The sequence below is a fragment of the Megachile rotundata genome, chromosome 7, assembly GCF_050947335.1.
Source record: "Megachile rotundata isolate GNS110a chromosome 7, iyMegRotu1, whole genome shotgun sequence".
Classification (NCBI taxonomy): Eukaryota; Metazoa; Arthropoda; class Insecta; order Hymenoptera; family Megachilidae; genus Megachile; species Megachile rotundata.
The window spans coordinates 9325187-9346413 of NC_134989.1; the positions used below are offsets into that span (position 1 = coordinate 9325187).

The window sequence follows — 21227 nt, forward strand, 5'->3', positions numbered from 1 at the left end:
GAATCTACTATTGATCTGTAATCTCATAATGGATATAATTATGGGATAATATAAGATAAAATAATGTCAAATTGTTCAAATTTCTATTCCAGCAATTTTAATGTTCCTTTGACTGTCTTCTTGAAATTTACTTATTTATTATATGTGTTAAATGGAATCTTTGAATCTGTGTATGTAGAGTTGACATTAGAGTTGATTATTTTATTTCTGCAAGATTTCTTTCTCCTTTCAAAAAAATTGTTTAACAAGGTTTTAATATTAACTGACCTGCTGAGGATATTCAATCTTTCAGTATGTTTGTTTCAGTATTAAATTAGAGGACCATGATGCACTCCTGTTGTTAACAAATCTCATCTATTATTTTTAAAATACCTTGTTACATCTTATATCTATAAAGTATATCTATAATATACTTGTCTCTATAATATACTTATATCTAACTATAGAACATGAAATTCTACACTCTTCGTCATATATGAATATTTCTGCAGTATTTATACACCAACCTGCATACTGCATTTCTATGGAAATTCGAGCGTCACTTACACACGACTGACGTGGTAAATAACATGTTAAAGTATGAACCAGTCTATGATTATAGCAACATGATCAAGACTTGAAAATGTGAATAAGAGAAAGTTGGTTTCAGGCATTCGCAAAAATTTAATTTAAACCTGGAATAAGGGTCCTCAACAGTTTAACACCATCTGATTTTCTGAATTCTACAACTTTCCTGCTTAATATTTTTTCTGAAACTTGTTTCTCGAATTGCTTGCTACCAGACATTTGACACACTTTATAGAATATGATATGTTTTTTAATATGTACGAGAGAAAATAAGCGAAGACTAGCATCAATTAGTTGCAAATTTAATTTAATATTTTGAATGTGGTATATTTTCGTCTTTCAAATTTTATGAGAAATATTAGATAGGTGTAAAAATTGTCACTGACTAAATCTGTGATGGCTAAAATATTTCTTTTGTTGCATCAAAATTATGAAAACATACAAAGTTCAAATTTTGGTACAAAATAAAAAATGTAATAAAAACATATTGATTGATAAGTTACAAATTCAATACTGTTTAACAAAGAGCTATGACACAATACTGTAGCACAAATCACTAATTCATTATTGTCACACAAATTACTTAAAAATTTGAAATTAATTACAAATTAATTTTATACTACATTTTGCTACCAAAAAAGTGTAACATTTCACATTTCCTTGAACAAACCTTCAAAAAAATTTACAATCCAATCCAATCGTCATCGTACATACTGAATTTTTAGGTTAACTGCCTTACGATATCAATTTCCCCGGAAGATTAAATAACCTCATCTGATAAATCACGTTTCAAAGTATTGCTGAAAGATCTCGATAATGCAAAAGCCTTGAGAAAAGTTAATACTGTGTGAAAGAAGAATTTATATTAGTCAGCTTATCGAGATATATTAAGACTGATTTACAATCTTTACGCAGAGCCTTGAAACACAACCCTTGATTCATCTAATTCTCTAACATCATGGTCACCGCAATTGCAACACACTGCTATTAATTTACATCAACCGATGATTTCCATTGTGCGTTTAATTGCACAAAATAGTTACAAGGATTTGCAACATTCTTTATGTCTTAAATTAAAATTATTTTATTAAGATTTTATTTGATTTAACTGAACGACTGTTGAGCAATTCGATGTTGTGAACGCATGAGAAGAAACTCGATACGCAAGGTCGAATTCTGCACTCAACCATTCATTTCCTTCTAACACGTTTGTCGATTAATAAATATTCGGACTGAGGAAAGTGTTTAAGCGATAATAATCCGTTCAAACCGTAATTGCCTCGAATTTGCAACTTCCTTCGTTTTTCCTCGCTTTCATGGCGGATTTTTTTATTGTGATCAATAACCGTGACGTGGTCACTCTGCATTTATTTTACGAACGATACAAATTGTAGGAAAGTTGAACCATTTTTATTCAAAGTGATGGTAAAATCTGGCGTTTGCTGTTATTTTTCTCGATGGTATACGATATTTATTCGAGAAAGTATTTTTGCGAAGACTTTTACTTTCAGTTTGGAATCAACAGTAATTTTGTGAGTGTGAAAATTGCGAACAAGTTTATCAGAATTCCGTCAGGTTACAGTTCTCAAGGGTGAATGTCCTACAAAATTCTTATCAAAATCTTCATTTTCTACATTTTACATTTTGGTGAAATTAATTTTACTATATTTTACACGTAAGTAAAATTAACTTTGGAAGAAAGTAAAATTTTATCAAAAGTCGTTTAACAAATCTACACATGTTTCACATACATATTCATTTAATTCTTAAATTCTTTAATTCTTTAATTAAAAAATACTCGAATCTCCAAAAGGAAGGAGGAAAGCAACCCTCAGAAGAAACTACCCTAATAGAAAAGAACAAAAAACAATCTGCCAATGTTAATTAAACTTTTCAGTAAAAATTATTTATGTACACACTCACATGAGTACAAAATAGAGTGTCTGCATCAAAGTTAAAAATTTCTCGCAATTTATGCAAGTATTTGTTACGAAATCGCGTGAGCGTTGCCTTTCCACATTTTTCATCGAATTACCAGATTCTCGTTCTCGATAAAGTCCTTCAATTTGATACAAGACACATAACAACTTTCTTCGCAAATTTACAGCGCATTTAACATGTTGACGACAGTATAATCATTTACCAACGTCAACTAATTAAACCACGCTGTCAGATGAACTAATCGGAACGAATCATCGATGCTGCACAGCTTCCGGCACGGAAATACGAACAAGGAAAGCGTACCTTTAACTACTTCCTCTCTTGAAATGCGATATAATCGTGGGCAAGCCTCCTGCCGTATCTAGATCAGATTCGCGTTACGCACACGTCTCGTTTCTACACCGTGTGTTGTGGTAAAGACCGTCTATAATAACCGAGAACGCGATTCAGAAAATGCAACCAGTTACTGGTGCAGTTTTTTTCCAAAAGCAACGTGACCGGTTACCTTCACCGTGAAAGCGTTAGTATCGTGGACTGCGTACAGATGTCAACCCACGAGTTGGCGCGTGTCCGACACAATCTTCCATTTTGAACACGTTGCTACTATGATTCCCCTGTGAAATTCTACCTCTTCATCTTTCTACTTCTCTTACCAGTTCTGTTTGCTCTTCTACCTCTTAAGACTTCCACGATCTAGTTACACTTACACTTTTCATTGTTTACACTATCATTACACGTTTCCAACCCTCTTACGTTCACGTGTACAGATGTCAACCCACGAGTTGGCGCGTGACCCAAAGTAAAAGAAGCTCTATCCACCGTGAACACTTGGTTACATTTCGGCAAGTAAGAATAATAATGACAACAACTGCTGAACGCAATTCTATCTCACTCTCGGGACGTTTGCTTGTCATTGTTTTTGGCCTGATTGGTGTGCGACCGCGAGAGTCAATGTACTGCCGCGAATACGTGTGAGTCCTTTTTTCTATTCTGAGCAATTGGAGTCGTAGCGATTTGGGGATGTGGGGATTTAGGGATGCTGGGATTTGGGGATATGGGGATTTGGGGATGTGGGAATTTGGGGACGTGGGAATTTGGGGACGTGGAGATTTGGGGACGTGGGGATTTGGGGTCGTGGGGATTTGGGAATGTGGGGATTTGGGGATGTGGGAATTTGGGGACGTGGGGATTTGGGGATGTGGGGATTTGGGGATGTGGAGATTTGAGGACGTAGAGATTTAGGGATGCTGGGATTTGGGGATATGGAAATTTGGGGATGTGGGAATTTCGGGATGTGGGGATTTGTGGACGTAGGGATTTGGAAATATAGGGATTTGGGAATGTGGAGATTTGAGGATGTAGGGATTTGGGGATGTAGGGATTTGGGGATGTAGGATTTTGGGGATGTAGGGATTTGGGGATGTAGGGATTTGGGGATGTAGGGATTTGGGGATGTGGGAATTTGGGGATGTGGGGATTTGGGGATGTGGGAATTTGGGGATGTGGGGATTTGGGGATGTAGGGATTTGGAAATATAGGAATTTGGGAATGTGGAGATTTGAGGATGTAGGAATTTGGGGATGTACAAATTTGGGGATGTAGGGATTTGGGAATGTAAGAATTTGGTGATGAAAGAATTCGGGGATATAGGAATTTGGAAATATAGGAATTTGGGGATGTGTAGATTTGGGGATGTAGGAATTTAAAAGTGTAAGAATTTGGAAATCGGGGTACCATCCAGGAAATCTTCATCTCCAGGGTAACATCATCCTAAGATTGCAGTCACACAACGATGCGTTATGCAACGATTATTTCTTTGTGCGTACCTATGACGAAACGTTGTTTTTCTGTGATCAGTTTTGATGAACATTCTCTTCTCGATCGCGTGCCTGCACAGTGTAATTATTGAAGCTTATTAATCTTATTGGAAGAAGGTTGCTACATCTTCGAGCAGCAATTACAAGGCATTCTAAGCTTTTTTCAATGTAATTTAGGATGCGTAATTGTTTGCAGGATGATGAATGGTAATTTAATTGACCTGGTGAAACTTGGTCAAATATTTTAGGTAGATTCTAAGGAAAATTGTATGGGGAAAAGTTTATATACAAAATGTTGTACAAGTTGATGATTCTGCAAAATAAGATTAGACATATAATAATGATTCTACAGATTTGAATATTTGGAGATTTGATAATTTAGTGCCCTGTCAAATTGGTAACTGATTAATTTGCAAATACGAAAATTTATAAATTTATCTATAAATAAATTTATAAATAAATTTACTTATAAATTTATCTATAAATTTATAAATTTAGGGATTTGATCATTTGATGACTTGTCAAGTTGGTAATTGATTACTTTGCAAATATGAAGATTTATAAATTTAAAGGTTTTTGTGTAAGTGTGAAAGAGTGTTGTGGAGTTATTTTCACCTATGCATCAAGATTCCACGTAAACCTGGAAACCTGAACCCACCTAACGTTTACTTTCGTAAAAGTATTTTAAAACGAGACAGGTTTATACGTAGGTACCTTCTGTTCTTCCTTTCTCTGGAAAGTTAGAGCTGGAGGGCTAGACAAGGCGTGGTAGACCGGGGCCGATTGCTTCCAACTAGATCGACCGAATGTGTCCGTGCCTCTCACTGTATGTGACTGGCATGTTCCAACGCTGATTACAGAGCCCTGCCTTCTTGTCACGATTTTCCGAGACCAGATGGAGAGTCATTAGGCTGTATACGCTTTCAATGGGCCTACCTCGATAATAATGACGACGTTACGAGCTCTCCGGATTTCGCCTTTAATCGTACCCGATGATTAGCCGATTAATCACGGAGAAAAAATAATTAGGCTACTTGATCTCCATCCTTACTTATTTCACAACGTACCAGACATTTAATCTTTGTTTCTATAAATATTTTTTGAAAAGTTGGAAAGTTAACTTATCAGTGTTTTATGTTCGTTTAGATCTCTTTTTGAATGTAAGAAATGCTTCGAACGCAGTCGACCATTAAATTAAGCATGAACTTGCAGTTTTAGACTGATTTTAAGAACGTGTTCTTTGGTGATACTCCTTAATGAATTGGAGAAATACGATTTTGATCGCACGATTACTGGCCGTGAAGAGAGAGTGAAATACTACTTTGTAGTTGGGTATATATCATTTTTATTGGATGCTAAGAGAAGCGTTAAACGAAGTGAGTGGAATACAAATTTCGTTGGAATATTTTTTGTTCTGATATTAGGTGTAGTGTTTTTAGATGAAATATTAGCTGTAACATTAGGTGTAATATTTTTTAGCTGCAAGATTTTTGTCGGCCAATGATCATAGTAGTCAAGGCCCATATAAAATCAATCAATCAATCAATTTTTGTCTTTCAATATCTCACACGAGTTATCTGACATGATTCTGAATAAGATTTCCCTTTGCAAAAATGGGGTTTGAAGCTTCATCTTGCGGCTCGAATCTAAAAATTTAATTTTCGAATAAATCAAAAATAAGGAACCCAAGTTGCGTCATGACGCACATAAACCTACTACTAAAAAAAATAACCCAAGTTATAAAATAAATAAACAAACTAGTTCCATCAAAACTATCGCCATAAGTAACTTCTGAAGTAGCATTAAATTCCACCATGCTTCCACCATTCCACCATGAAAAAATTCCACCATGCTTCCTGAACAGAATCTGTTACCCAAGTTTTTGACCTACCTAACCTCAAATCACCATCTACATTTCAAAATACCGTCAAAGGAAAAACGTTCTCGTTCCAACGCGAACGTTCGAACGACGATAAAATCAGTATCGATGGCTCGAAGGAATATTCGAGACGTTGTTGGCACACGATTCGTCCTTGAGACAGGGAGGTACGTTGTTACGGGACTTTCGAATGATACGTATGCATCATGGTCTGTTGGGCGTGCGCCGATTAATTTTCAGTCGACCCGTGATAAAATGCGGCTATACATTTCTTCAGTTGATAAATCTGGCGAAATAAAGAATTGTGTGTATTAAATGAACGTATCGTATGAACGTGTCGGGGAGGAAATCGAAGGTTATTGTCGAAGGATCTGGACCTCTGGGTCAGGGTGTTTCTGTTGATTAATGGAACTTTCGTTGTACTCTTTCTTGAAACTGCTTCTCTTGTGATTTAAAAAACACTTGTAAAAACACTTGGGTTTGGAAATTGAAAACTTATGTCGGTCAAAGTGTTAGCAGGGAAATTTATTGTTACTCTTGTCAAATTAATGATTTAATGGTATACTACATCCTTGTCGAATTAGTGATTCATTTGTATACTACATCCTTGACAAATTAGTGACTCATTGATATACAGGATGTCTCAAAACTAGCGTACATCCTTAAAATAAGGGATAGTTGACGTTTCTCAAAAGGTTTTAGTTATTAACTATGACTTCAAGTGCCTAAGTGACTTCAAATATCTAAAACACAATTCTCAACAATTAAACAGAAAGAAAAAAGTAAAGACAGTTATTTTTATCAAACGTCTCGGTTGATCGCTGTTAAACGACTGAAACTAATCCCCGGTTTAAACCATGAAACTTTTTACCGCTTTTCGTCCGACTGATCAAGGCTCAAAGAGAATTTTACGCTGCGATGATTTTGTGGTAAAATGTTCTAAACCTTGACTTTGGAGGAGGAAAGTTCGATGTCATCGATTTGCTTTCGGATCACAGCTGAATTTTGTTGGGCGTTTCTTGTTTGCCTTAAAGTGAAAGAAAAGCGAAAGGGAAGGATATTAATGGATGTGACCTTAAACGCGAAAGTCTGGTTGAAAGGACTCACGTATTTGCAGATGTTTACAAATTTAAAGATTTTTATTAAACAGGATAAAAAGAGTTATTCTTTTTTCAGATGATTATGTAGTGACATTAAGTGTTGCTAAAAGTATTTTATAATTTCCAATGTAATAATAGAATTCATATGAAAAATATTAATCAATCTTCCAATTAAATAATGTCTCATTTTATTTGACATCTAAAGAGACTAAGGAAAGCATTGCTAAAAATCAAATATTTTAAATTCTCTTGCTAAAGTAGCATTCATGTATGCTATTGTTAAAATAGCACTCAAACATGAATTTAGCTGAGCGAGTAGATTTATCAAAGCAAGAATCAGCAACCATGATAACAATGATCAATGCTATTTCATGTAGCAGTTCTCAAAAAGTCATTTTTTTTCAGATGATTTAATATGTAATGATACTAAATGTTGCTAAGGGTATTTTATAATTTCCAATATAGTAAAAGAATTCATATAAAAATTATTAATCAGTCTTCCAGTTAAATAGTGTCTCATTTTATTTGTCATCTAAAAAGACCAAGTAAAGTATTGCTAAAAATCAAATATTTTAAATTCTCTTGTTAAAATAGCACTCATGAATGCTATAATTAAAATAGCACTCAAACATGAATTTAGCAGAGTAATTTATCAAAGCGAGAATCAACTCGATAACAATGATCAGTGCTATTTCATGTAGCAGTTTCCAAAAAGTTATACAACAATTAGCAAGCTTTCTACCGAAATGCTTATCCGGTCGCTTTCACGTGCATTAATAATTCAAAACGGAAAGAGGCAAAGTAGAATAACAAAGTCAAGTAACTGCTATTATTTGAGTAACCTTCCATGCATAAATATTAAAGTCGGTAATTAAATCGGCGTCGCTTTCTATAAGCACCGAAGGCGTGTTTTCTTTATGCAAGAATTTTCTCCGCATCGGTTCTGCACCGGTTCTACATACCAAAACAAGACATCACGTAATTGTATATCCGCGCAACGGAAACTCGATAGAACCCGTATGTAGATCCTTGGAATTTGTGTTACACGTTCGATCGTACGCTTTCATATATCGCAAAATAATCATCTGCTTGTGCGATCTTTTTGTATCGCGTCGCGCAATTCGAAAGTTGCGGAACGAATACAGAATAGAAATTCTGTCGGGATTCAGAAAAAGAACGTGGAAACGTGAGGTATGAATGAAAGAAAACGGAAAAAAGCGAATCGGGATTGTTACGGTTTCGAGGCGATGGAAATCTCGGTTATTGGTAGATCCTACGTAACCATTGAAAGTGATAGTTGAAATGACAACGTTTCTTGTAACATGCAACGGCCGAGGAATTGAGTTCATAACGTGGTCTGCTGCAGTCGTGGTAATTGAAATTCTACACATAATACAAAATAACGGTTTATACAATCTTTACCAATTAACAATTTTACAATTGAGGATAAATTAACTGGTCCAGGAGATATGACCACATGTGGTGAGACATCAAAATGTAACATTCAAAATTTGACCAGTTAACAATTTTATAGTTGAGGATAAATTAACTGGTCCAGGAGAAATGATCACATGTGGTGAGACATCAAAATGTAACATTCAAAATTTGACCAATTAACAATTTTACAATTGGATTTAAATTAACTGGCCCAAGAGAAATGATCACATGTGGTGAGACGTCAAAATGTAACATCCATAATTTGACCAATTATCAATTTTACAAATGAGGATAAATTAACTGGTCCAGGAGAAATGATCACATGTGGTGAGACATCAAAATGTAACATCCATAATTTAACCAATTATCAATTTTACAATTGAGGATAAATTAACTGGTCCAGGAGATATGACTACATGTAGTCAGACATGAAAATATAACATCCAGAATTTGACATAAAAATGTAACAAAGTCTGATCAGAAACTCTTTCAACATCCAGTATCCAATAAAATCCATTAAGGTTAAGTTACTGACATGAAGATATAACATCCAGAATCTGACATAAAAATGTAAAATTCAAAGTCTGACCAGGAGCTCTTGCAACATCCACCATCCAATAAAATCTACTAAAACTGATTAACTAACATGAAAATATAACATCCAGCATCTGACATAAAAATGTAAAATTCAAAGTCTGACCAGCAACTCTTTCCACATCCATCATCCAATAAAATCCATAAAAATTGAGTAACCCACATAAAAATATAACATTCAGAGTCCAATACAGAAACCAAAAAATCTTTCATCTGGCACTAAAAAATGAGTGAAACAAATAAGAAGGTGAACAAGAAACGCAAACGAAGGTATCGATAAGCTGCAGAAGATGTAAAGTGAATCGTGAAGAAACGTTAAAAGCGACAGTCGCAGTGTTTCCTGTAGGTCGTCGCGAGGCGTGGTGTGGTTCTGTCTTTTGTGCGAGCATTTTGCTCTCGGTTCAAGGAGATCCAGAAGCGACGGCGTAGCGAAACAGCAGCGAGTTACAACGCTCTGAATCTGAATCTCTCACGGTAAGCACGCCGCCATAATCCTGCTTCGTATTCGGGTCAGTTGAAATTACGTAACACGTATATACGCCGGGGCGGTTCCCACCGAGTCGATCTACCGGAAGCCGGGACCGCGTCTTGCCATAAGGACATACGGTCAGCATGGGAAATAGTCTTTACAATAGGAAAATATCTCGAGAGGATGATTCAGCGACAAAAAGTATTACAAGGAAAATGTACGTGTAATTGGACGGTAGCAACATCTTTTGTATAGGGTGTCTCATGAGTGGTGGTCCTGGAGAGGGTTGGAGATGGAAGGGTTTATTAAATAAATATACAGGTTTTATTATTTGAACTAATTTATTATTTTATACATTTGGAAGAGATACTTCTATTCGTATGAAGAAGCTAACTAAAAATGTAGAGGAGGAGGACTTGTATATCTATAAACAACAAAGGAACCTCACGATGGAATACAAGCTGAAACATACAGCATCTTCCTCCATAAGAATAAGACACTTGTGAGATTAATTTCTGTACTTGTTTTCTCTCTTTCAGAAAGAAAACCTAACTCTATCTCAAAAAGTAACAGAAAATTATGAAATAAAATAATTCACTCAAGATCACATGTTTGAAAAAATCCTAAAGAACTATTATAATCAATAACCTAACCTAACCTTCAGCCATGATACCTAAAACTATATTAAGTGTTCAAGTACATGGCAATGTCAGTTTACGTTCGCAAGAACTATTCCCTCGTGTTTCTTTAATACACAAAAGTTTCTCAAGCAAAAATTTCAGTGTCCATTAGTCGAACCTGCATAACTCTGATCCATACTTGACCCAGTTCCGCTATTCAACTAACACTTAACCAAAGAAATTAACCTGTCCAATTTAAGAGTGAATTTTTATTTTTCAAAATTGCTCTCACAAAAAATGAATGGGTAGTAACAGGTTTGTCCTCCTTTCAACACATTAAATAAGATAAATTAATTTGTTGATTTAAAGTGCTTAGATCATTGTCGTATACTTATGAATGAGACGGATTAAATTTTACTTGTTTTTTATTGTAGGAATCTTTATTGAGTAAAATGTTAACGAGACAGGTATGGCAGGTGCAAAAGTTTCTTTTCTTTTTAGTTACGTAAAGAAGAACAAGTTTGATTTGGTAATTCAATGGTGTTAATAGAACTAAGTTTGATTACGTGGTGCATTATTAAGAATGTTACGTGTGTATCTTTTATCATTCTTTCCTTGTTAAAATTATGCAATTTCGAATGAAGTCGAATTTGTAAGAAAGTTAAGAATTCTATTATGTTGCTGTATTTATTTTCTAATGGAATTACTGTGTTATTTCCTACACTTTTATCTTTATTTTTGTAACTAAAGAAAACTTGCTTTATTCACGATACCTGACCTGCTTACCAATTATAATCAAATTTTAATTTACACGCTAAGATATAAATTAACCTAAGTCAATCTAATTTTAATTAAATCTAATTCCAATTCCAATCTACATCTTAAGATGTAAACCCTCAGAATTTACTGATTAACTTAAAAATTGTAATTTCATCTAATGTTTGATCTTCAGACTCCAGATGTTCCCATATGCACAAATGATTTCGAACATGCAACTGATTTATGCACCCATTTTATTCCTGCTCTCCAGTTATGTATTGTATATCAAACAGATTTTACAAATCACAGTTCCTTCTATTTCAGTATTGCGATTGCACAATGCCATCGTATAATAAATCAAAACTTTCCATATTTTACGACAACGTGATTTCTCATGACCGGAGACATGGAATTCCTTCAATTCTGATACATTTTCTTCTGATCGACATCGGCAATACTGCAGTTTCTAATAGCATTACAATCACGCTGTTGCGACAGCATATACTTGTCACCAAATGCTCGGGAAAAATTCAACCTACAATCTTTTAAACACTTGCGTCATTCATTCAATTAATTATTACATTAAAATAAAAATTAACAGAAATTAAAGTCTTCTGCATATTTCTCTGTGATTATTCAGATAACAGAATTGGATCCAAAATTCAATTATGGTAAAAATATAAGTTTGAACTATATTGTGTTTGAGCTACATTTTGAACTACATTGTGACAGGATATTATACAGCAGGGAGATAAAACAAAGTAATGCATAACGACTCCCTTTCTCATAAACAAGGAAGAACGGAAAATAGTATTTAACATTGACATCATTCCATGCGTATTCAAGCTCATGGCGTCGCAAACATTTATCATATCCATTTTACATAATAAAACGATATCGCCGGAGATCCGTAATAAAAGTGATCGCGTGGAATAGCGGTAATTCCGCGTCTCGTAACATTGCACCAACTTTGCCATAACACTTTCCTTCCTTGCCATGGCTGATGGCGTACACCTTAACGGTCAGCAACATTAGGCCTGGTTCGAGCGAGCGATAAGGAATTTTACCGCACATGCCATTCGCGCGTACTCGAGTTCACCGATCCGCGAAACTCGCTCTCTCCTCGCCATCTTCTGCTTCCTATTCGCTATAAACCGATGCAGATCCGGTTTCGTGGCTGGAAACTAGAATAACAGGCTGGTCTGCCAACATTCTAATCCAGTAATTTCGATTACCAATCGCGTGATGCGATACTAACGTTTCCGTCTTTGGTACTTCTCGACAATAACAAACAAGCTTTACTTTTTCGTGACTTCAACCCTTTCAATTCACTTTCTGTAATTTGGAGTAGAAGCTGGTTTTCACTATGACGTTCAGTTTATTCAGATGTTTAGATTTGAACTATTAGCCCTTAGATTTTTTCTTAGATTAGATTATTTATTTTCCCTTTTTTTAAATGGACTGACTTTTGGATTTTTTGTACTTATTTGACAAGATTACATTTATGAGGTGTATCATTTTTATGAACAAAATCAAGTAGGACCTAAGAAGTTATTTACTTCAGTAAGTTAACAGTTATTTACCCTTCGACTTACAACCCATGAACTCATTTGAAGTCTTGTGCTATAAACTGATACATCCTGTATATTGATATGAGTCCTTCACTTATTTTGAAACTAGTATATTCCAATTTTAACAAAACAACGTTAAATTTCAGGTAATCCCACTATGCTTACTACTGCTGACAGAGGCGAAACGTGTGGAGCTCCGGCCCCGCATCGCCGAGCCGCAAGTTTACTACGAAGAAGATAGTCAAGCGGACGAAGACGATTACAACCCAGCAGTCTACCAGCCGCGAACCCGTGCCCTTCCTTCGCCACGCTCGAAGGACGCTTTGCACTCATCCAAGCCACCACCAGTCCAGACAATTCGCAATTACAACAAGGTCAACGACGATGGATCTTTCACTTTCGGCTACGAGGCGGCAGATGGTTCATTCAAGGAGGAAACTCGCGGCACCGATTGCGTGGTGCGCGGTAAATACGGTTACATAGACCCTGACGGCAACAAGCGAGAATTCACGTACGTGTCCGGAAATCCGTGCGACCCGAACGCACCGAAAGACGATGAAGAAGATGTCGAGAAACAGGAGGAGGATGATCTGTCTGGACCAGCTAACTACCCTTCTGTGAGACCAGTACCACGACCGGTGCCTGTGAGACCGACTTATCAGCAATCGACGACAAGAGCACCTACCACCATTTTCCAAACGCAGTATCAGTTGGACGATGATGCCAGTCAGGAGTTGAGCGAGGACGACTATGCTAAGCCAGCGCAATTAAGACCAGCACAATACAGAGCGCCTCAACAGCCAACCTACGTTCAAGTGACGCCGTCGACAGCTCTCTACGAACCGTCACCCACAGCCAGTCCTGGCCTCTACAGACTCGCTTCCTCCACGAACCAATATCAAAGCACAGCGTCGCCCGTTCTTCGCACCCAACCAACTGTCGGCTCAACGGCCTATCAGACCCTCGAAACGACGACCCGTCGTCCAGTAACGCGTCACCCGAAGCCTCAATCCGTCGCAATCACCCCCAGACCCCACGTTGCACAAGTGGCTGCCCAGTACGTGTCCCCCAGTAGCACCGAGCGCGCAGCTTTGTCCTATACTCGCCCGGCAGTCACTGCATCGCCCAATCTACGAAGCACAACGGTCTCTAGCGCAGCTCACCTTGACTTTGCCGCTGAACTCGAACGTTACGTGAACACTGTCGGTGTGCCCAGTCCCAAGCCCGCGCAGTCGCCCGAACCATCGAAAGTAAGGTTAGCCGGGCAAGCGCCGATCGCCGCTTCCGCCGCAGACCCCATCTACCAGTCGGAGCTCGTGTACGATCCCTCTACCGGTCAGTACAATACCCAACTTTATCAGTCACTACCCCAAACCGTGGGTGACTTCACCCTAAGTCACAAACTCCAACCGTTCGTAGCCCAGCCACAGTCCTACCTTGGACTGCAGCAGCTGCAGCAGCTCCAGCCCCAGCAGCCCCAGCGTCAGTCCCCGCTTTATAAGCAACCGGCCCAGGCCCAACCCTCCCCGGCCGTCAACCAACCCCAGGAAGTGTTGTACAGGAAACAGCAGTCCCAGCTGTTGCAGCAATCGCAGCAGCTGTACGCTCAGCAGCAGAGACGCCAGCAGCAGCAGCAACAGCAACAGCAGCCCGCACAGTCGCACAGGCTTCAACTGCTAGAGTCGCAGACACAACCCCAGTCGTTCTACTACGTTGCACCAGCAAGGTCCTCGAACGCAGCCAGTGCACCTCTTTCTGTAGGTCAGATCGATCAATATCTTCGAGCCAGTGCCGCTCATTACTGATTCAATTTAGCGAGTGAGTCTTTTCGATTTGTGAAATTTATACAGGGAGTTATCTTTCTTTAATCTGATATTTAGTCGGCGACTTTTTACGGTGCTGCTAATGGGCCTGGCGCGTGGCCGTTAAGAATATTGTTCATTAAGCAGGCACCTTGCGGATATTTAATGTCAAGGAGCAATCGAAATTTTGAGGTTGACTTTTTTTTATGTCGTTAATGTTATATGTTATGCAATTGTTTACGGTTTCATTTGTTTTTGTATTATGTGTATGCGCGATTTTATGCTCCTTGAAATGTTGTGTTCAGTGCACAAAACATCGGCACCAGAATTCCTGTCGCGTTGCGAACATCGGTTTTTTGCAGAAGCGTAAACATAACAACGTTGACAATATCGACCAAAGCACACTATAAGAACGTTGACATAACACTGGTACTGTGATAGTATTAACTTCCAAAATCGCATATTTAACGTTTTTTACTGGATGTCTATCCAAGTTGCGAGTTATGATGAACCAAGAGTTACTTTTTGGAAAATTTTTAGTAAACTAAAGTTTGCAATCACAATTTGAATAAACTAATCGCCTTAACTCTTTTGCTACAAAGGGCTTATAAGAACACTCTCAGAAGACATAGTCATTCACGGGGTGACCCTCTTGAAAACTGCATTAACTGAGGCATATTACTGCTAACCAATATACAGACCTAAAAACACGAAAAAATATTTTCTAAGAATGTGAAAAGCAGTATATAAAAGTTTTTATCACGAGTATTTTATCTTGTCATATTTTTATATATTTCTTACCATCCATAAAATATTAAAATTACAAAACTGATGAAAACTTGCATATACCTCTAAGAACTTTGCTTCCGAAATTTGATAAAATTATGATTACTGTATCGGAACGAAGGGTTAAGTAATTTCTTTTATAAACCTAATTTATGATGCCATTTCATAAATAATCTATAATAAAATGTTCGATATTTAATGATGTGTAAAATATCAGTTTTTAGAGCAAACTTTTGAAACACATTTCATGTTTAGATCAACTGTCGTTAGAGAGTGAAAGTCAATGACCTAACGCAATACCGACGCACACGAGACACATTACCATAGTAATTTCTCGTCGTATACGGTAACATGCTACACCGCACAGATTCCACGCCATGACTAGAATATTCATCGTGTATACACGAAAACATTTCAAGCACGATCCCGACCTACGCACTGACCGATTTACAAAACGCCAGTCCGTAGGATTGAAAGGTTCGCTATCATAATAACGGTTCGACAATCGGAAAACGATTTCCCACAGGAATGATTCATAGGAAATACGTAACAGTTAAGTGCAGAATTGAATTGATCAGGTCCTTATTTATAAAGGAAGCTTTAGTAATACGGATGCGGGTATTTCCTTCTATGAGCATTGCGAAAAATTTGAATAAAGAAAACGTTATTAAGACGTGACAGTCGGAGCTTGCGAAACCTTCAATAACAAGATTGCTTTGGATTTGATGTTTCTTAACGAAGTTTCTCTTGCAATTTTTATACAATTTTCCTTCGGTATTGTGTAACCATTCGGGATCAGATTTGTTGCATGGAGATTTCTCGATATGCATAATAATTTATTAAATGGCTGAATTTCTATTGTGCGATAGATACATATAACAATCTGTGTGCCGATGAAGTGCATCTGTTGCAGAGTGACGATATTTCAGTGTCCAAAAATCAATTTTCGTTTTTTTATGCAACAGCTGAGAGGTGAATTAAGAAAATACTCAATTGACAAGTACTTAATTTACAAGTATTGTATTGAAGCTAAAAACGTTTTTAATACGTTCAACATAGCAGGTGTAGCTCCACTAAAAAACACAGACGTAGAGATCAGTTTTAAATTTACAAAATTAATTTTTATAGCTTTGATCACCCCTTGTCATCCTTATCTTATATTTTCTACCTCCATGCATTTTCCCTTTGAATTCACAAATTTACAAATTTTATGCTTTCTGCGGTATGTGTTTGAAGACACAGTTGGATTAAAAGGATTGACCTTAAACTAATTTTCTTCCACATTTCCTTTTAACATTATTAATAGCTTTTTTGAGATTGTAGATACGCAAATGATCTTCCATTTTTTTTATGAAGTCAAGCTTCAATTAAGACTGTTTTATAATTCTTAATTAACAAACCCCATATTTAATACTTGATAAGTTAAGTAATTGTCAATATACATTTCAGTTATTGCATAAGAACGATAGACTTAGTACCAAATTGTGACAGTAATTTCAACCCAAAAGTAGAGCTTCCAATTTCAACCCTAAAGCAGAAACAAGACCACAGTAACAAAATTAACGCGATTTTGCAACGTTCTCCATAAATTTTGCAAGCCGGTAAGGTTAAATCCGGAACCGTCTAAGGAGAACTGTAGCATACTTTCATTGGCGTGGTCTGACTTGCAGGGACATTCTACCCGGCCCCGAAGAACTTTCTATTTGCATTCCCCTTCGTCGCAAGTGTGAGAATCGATTCGAATCTAATGCGTCCTACGACTCGATTCCGTGGAAAGCTATGCACACTTGTATGCACTGTAAACCCGTGTGGAAACACGTGGGGCAGATCGAAAGGCGTGTACCCTCGCGATCACGTGAAAAGATTTCACACGCAGCCGAAAGGTTCTATGGCGGCACTTTTACGAATGCTTTCTCCGATACGAGACAACAGGTCGGTTATTGTCAAGTTCGTTATATTTATCGTGTCTATTTAATTAGCGGTTAAGCGTTGACGGGCATAAAATACAACTCGCAAGAATTATCTGGGTAAAGGAAGAACAAGCGTTCGCAGAACAAGCGTTCACAGAAATAGGGATTTTAGATTCACTTTCGATTGGTGGAAAGTTCAAACTCTTATTCTTGACTCATCTTGTGGATTTTGGAAAATTGACAAGGTTTTTTTTGTTACGTTTCGAGTGAGAAATGTAGGAAGGACAATTTGGAAGTTAGCTGAACTTGTAAGGTTACAAGTGGATCAAATAGCAATTTTTATCTGAATTGCTGAATAACAGTTTTAGTACCATATTTTCAAGATGTGTTATTCAAGTATTAAATAATAGTTCAAGTACTATTATCTTTTTGGAGAAAATTTGTCTTCAAAGTTAAAATTCATTCAAATTCAAAATACTGATCAATCAAGCTTGCAGCCACAAAATGGTAGTCAGTCTGCTATTAAATATGGCTGCACTGTAGCAGTTAACCTCTCCATATCATAACAATTTAATTTTAATACCGTTCCAGTATATACCTTACATAACATAACATTTTTACTGCACAAAACTCTTTTATACACAAAATGGCAGTAAATGAATTGTAGTGTAAACTGTATCAGTATCACAACAGAAGTGATCGATCAAAACGTACCAAAAAAAAATGAACAAATTTCCTAAACCTCACAAGACGAAATAAGAACAAGAGTCCTAAAAATGAAAATAATTACAGCGTTAAAAGAATTATGTAACGATGTAACTCTGTAGCTTTTCTTCTTGTCGATGGTATCGAAAGAGTGTCGATATGCACTTTATGTCTACTCACGTTGTAAATACTTTCTTTAGCATTAATGTACTTAGCGTCTATCTAGCGATTTGTACGTTCAGTACTTTTACGGTAAGGAATACGAACCCCTTTACGTTTATAGTTATTTTTATATTATTTCTAAACGTGATCGAAAGAGAAAAAAAATATGTATTGTAACGAGAATGTGTCGTTTATTTCACCCGATACCCGAATAACGATATTCGACGAAAGGAAAGTAAAAGCGTGCAAGAGAATCATAAGTATGACAGGTATTCGATGTACAACTGCTTCCGCGGTTTTTTGCAGTTACACGAACGATCGAACGACTTTCCTTGCGTCTCGTAACTCCGTTTCAGGTAAGTTAATTGACGATTTGAATTTTCGAACGTAAGAGCCGTTTGCACTTCCTATTTCTACTAATTACGTCGAGGTGTGCAGGTTACTTGAACTGCTGAGAATCGGTAAAATAATTTAAAATGTAACGCAATATATTAGTTTCATTTTCTGAATTTAGTTTTTTATTGCGAATTTTATTAAAATAGAGGAAGATGGTGTAGTAGTTTTATTTACTGTATTTAATCTTTCTTTTGTAACTTTTTTTAAAATAGACGAAGAAGATGTGGACACTCGTTTTGTTTTTTATTTGTCTAGGTAAAAGGAGGTGTAGCTTCCTAACCTCAAAATTTGTTTTAAATCAAAATATGTGTTACGCAATCATAATATCGAAGACCTAAAATTTTTATTTCTTTATTACTATTAAACAGTGATTATTACTACTAATAAGATAGTGGTTAATTTAGTTTAACAAATCATACATATAAATTTTTCTCTCTAAACTTGCAATGGCTATAATTTCGTCACAAGTTGTTCATCTTCAAATTTTAATCTTCAAAAAATTAAAAAGACCAAAAAATGTATGCTACACTGTTCCAGTCAAAATGTACCATAAACAATTCCTTAACAAATAACAATCCTTTCAATTGAACTATTTAACGATAACTCAGTATCCATTTTTAATTTTCTTTCAATTATAAACATGAAATTAAATAACTTTGAAATAACATTAAATTAAATAACATTGAAATAACGTTAAATTAAATAACACTGATGTTGAAGCTAGATAAACGATATTACAGAAGCAAGACGTAATTCTCTTTTTATTTCCGTACGCCATTTTATGCTTAACGAGGTGATCTCAAAATTGTGCTCTCAGACAGTCGAGTACTGGAACGAAGTTACCGGAGCATTCGTTCTCGGAAACGCGTAATTATCACAAGCGATCATTAACGAGCTTATTTCTGACAGCAGCCTATTTTCTGTTTGTATTTTACAGTGGTTAAGCGCACGCGAAAGGTGCTTCCGTGAAAAGAAGTTAGAAATGGAAAACATGGATGTCCGTGCAAACATTACATCACTGAAGATGTATGTTATCCAATTGATACGTTTTCACTGATTCCATAAATAGAATTCGTAGAATTTAAGTGTTTCGTGGAATATTTTTATACTTCTGTGAAACTTTTGCGTATACAAAATGCCGAAACAATGGTAAGTGATACAAATTGGAAGATTTATTCGCGGAGAAGGGAAACGAAGATAAATGCAGGGTATCGAATAATGAACAGGAAACGGTATTTCAGCGGATATATTTAACTACAAACAAAGTCGTTTTTGTAGTAAAAGTAGAGTACGACTGCATCGGTGAAAGTGATTGAAAACGAAAGGATCTGGTTAAAGTATTAAATCAATCGCAGCGAGCTAAATTGTTACGAGAGATATTGTTTTTTAAGTTTCGTTTTGATACGCAATTATGGAACGGAATTGAGTGGTAAGGGAAAAGAAAATTTTTATTTTATTTTGAAGAACATTAAGTTTAGGATTATTATTATTATTATACATTCAGGATATTTTATCGTTATCATTCAGAATATCATTTTACAAATAAACAATAGTGGTTTTAGTTTATCTTTCAGAATAAAATAACTTTTTAAAAATTGGACGAAATGACTCAAATTTTTTTTGAGAAGCTAGAACGCATAATTTACTATAATATACATCTTGTGTACATTTTCAATAAACTTGAATTCACGAAAAAATTTATTACAATTATTAGATCTAACTTATTAAATTTTTACTTACATTCTGGAAAATTAAAAAAATTATTTTGTAGAGTAATATTTAATATTTAATATTACTTTGTACAACAGAGTAAATTAAATTTTATTGTAATGAAATTCGAAAATTTAAAGTTTCGTAATCATCAAAAAATATTTTATGAATTGTTATTATAATCTTGAATAAAATAGTTGACAAACTGGTAATCTCTTTCTCGTTAACAATTCTGACCAATTGCAATATTTTTCGAAGAAACGGAAGTACGTCGTTTAGTAAACTAGGGGAAAGCGGGGTAATTTCAGCCACTTTTATTTCTCAAAAAAATGCGTGACTAGATTCCATGTGATACTGCTGTTTGTTGACATGCGTGGCAAGCTAATATTTATCTGTGACTATGGAAATCTCTTGTTTCAAATATGGGAGTATTCGTTTCATAAGGTAACTTTATGACAGTGTAACAATGCAACCTTTTAAAGAGAGTAGTTTCATTTAATTTTATTAATTCATTTAATAGGAGCACATATTTGTTCTTTTATTTATTTTTGGAAATATAAAAAATGATTTTTGGAAAGATTAGTACTTTTAGAATAATTATTACTTTCATTCATAATAAGTGTGCTACATTGAAATATTTATGTTATTATATTATTATACTAATATTAATTTAGTGAACTAAAAGATTAAATGTAAAGAAATATTATTCGAACCTTCAACATTAACTATCACAATGAAAATAAACATATTTAGAAAATATTTATAATATACTATTTTAAGTTCCTGGCACAATAATGCTATCAAAAAAGTTTGAATTTTCTTAGTTTCCTTAATTGTAAAATTAAACTTAAAACGTCAGTCACTGACTCCTATAATAATCAATTTGTTAATAATTAGAATCGCATGTATTTTGCTACATGTAACCATCTTTAGTACTGTAGTATGAATTTGTAGAATTTGTAAACGGTTCTGCAGTTGTTTCTGTTAGCGAAAGTTGCTCTC

The 21227-nt window shown here is 35.7% G+C and overlaps 1 protein-coding gene across 2 annotated transcripts in view; it reads left to right on the plus strand.

Moving 5' to 3' along the window:
- Window positions 1–18302, plus strand: part of LOC100882736 (uncharacterized) — a 30823-nt gene extending 12521 nt beyond the window's left edge. Inside the window, exons 2-3 of one of the 2 annotated variants that reach the window (XM_012286585.2) lie at window positions 12901–14089; window positions 14174–18302. In XM_012286585.2, coding sequence (XP_012141975.1) covers window positions 12901–14089; window positions 14174–14559 — 1575 coding nt within the window. In that variant the 3' untranslated portion in view covers window positions 14560–18302. Of the gene's footprint in view, window positions 1–12900 lie in introns of both variants that reach the window. The other variant, XM_012286584.2, reaches the window with a different exon arrangement.
- The last annotated feature ends 2925 nt before the right edge of the window (window positions 18303–21227 follow it).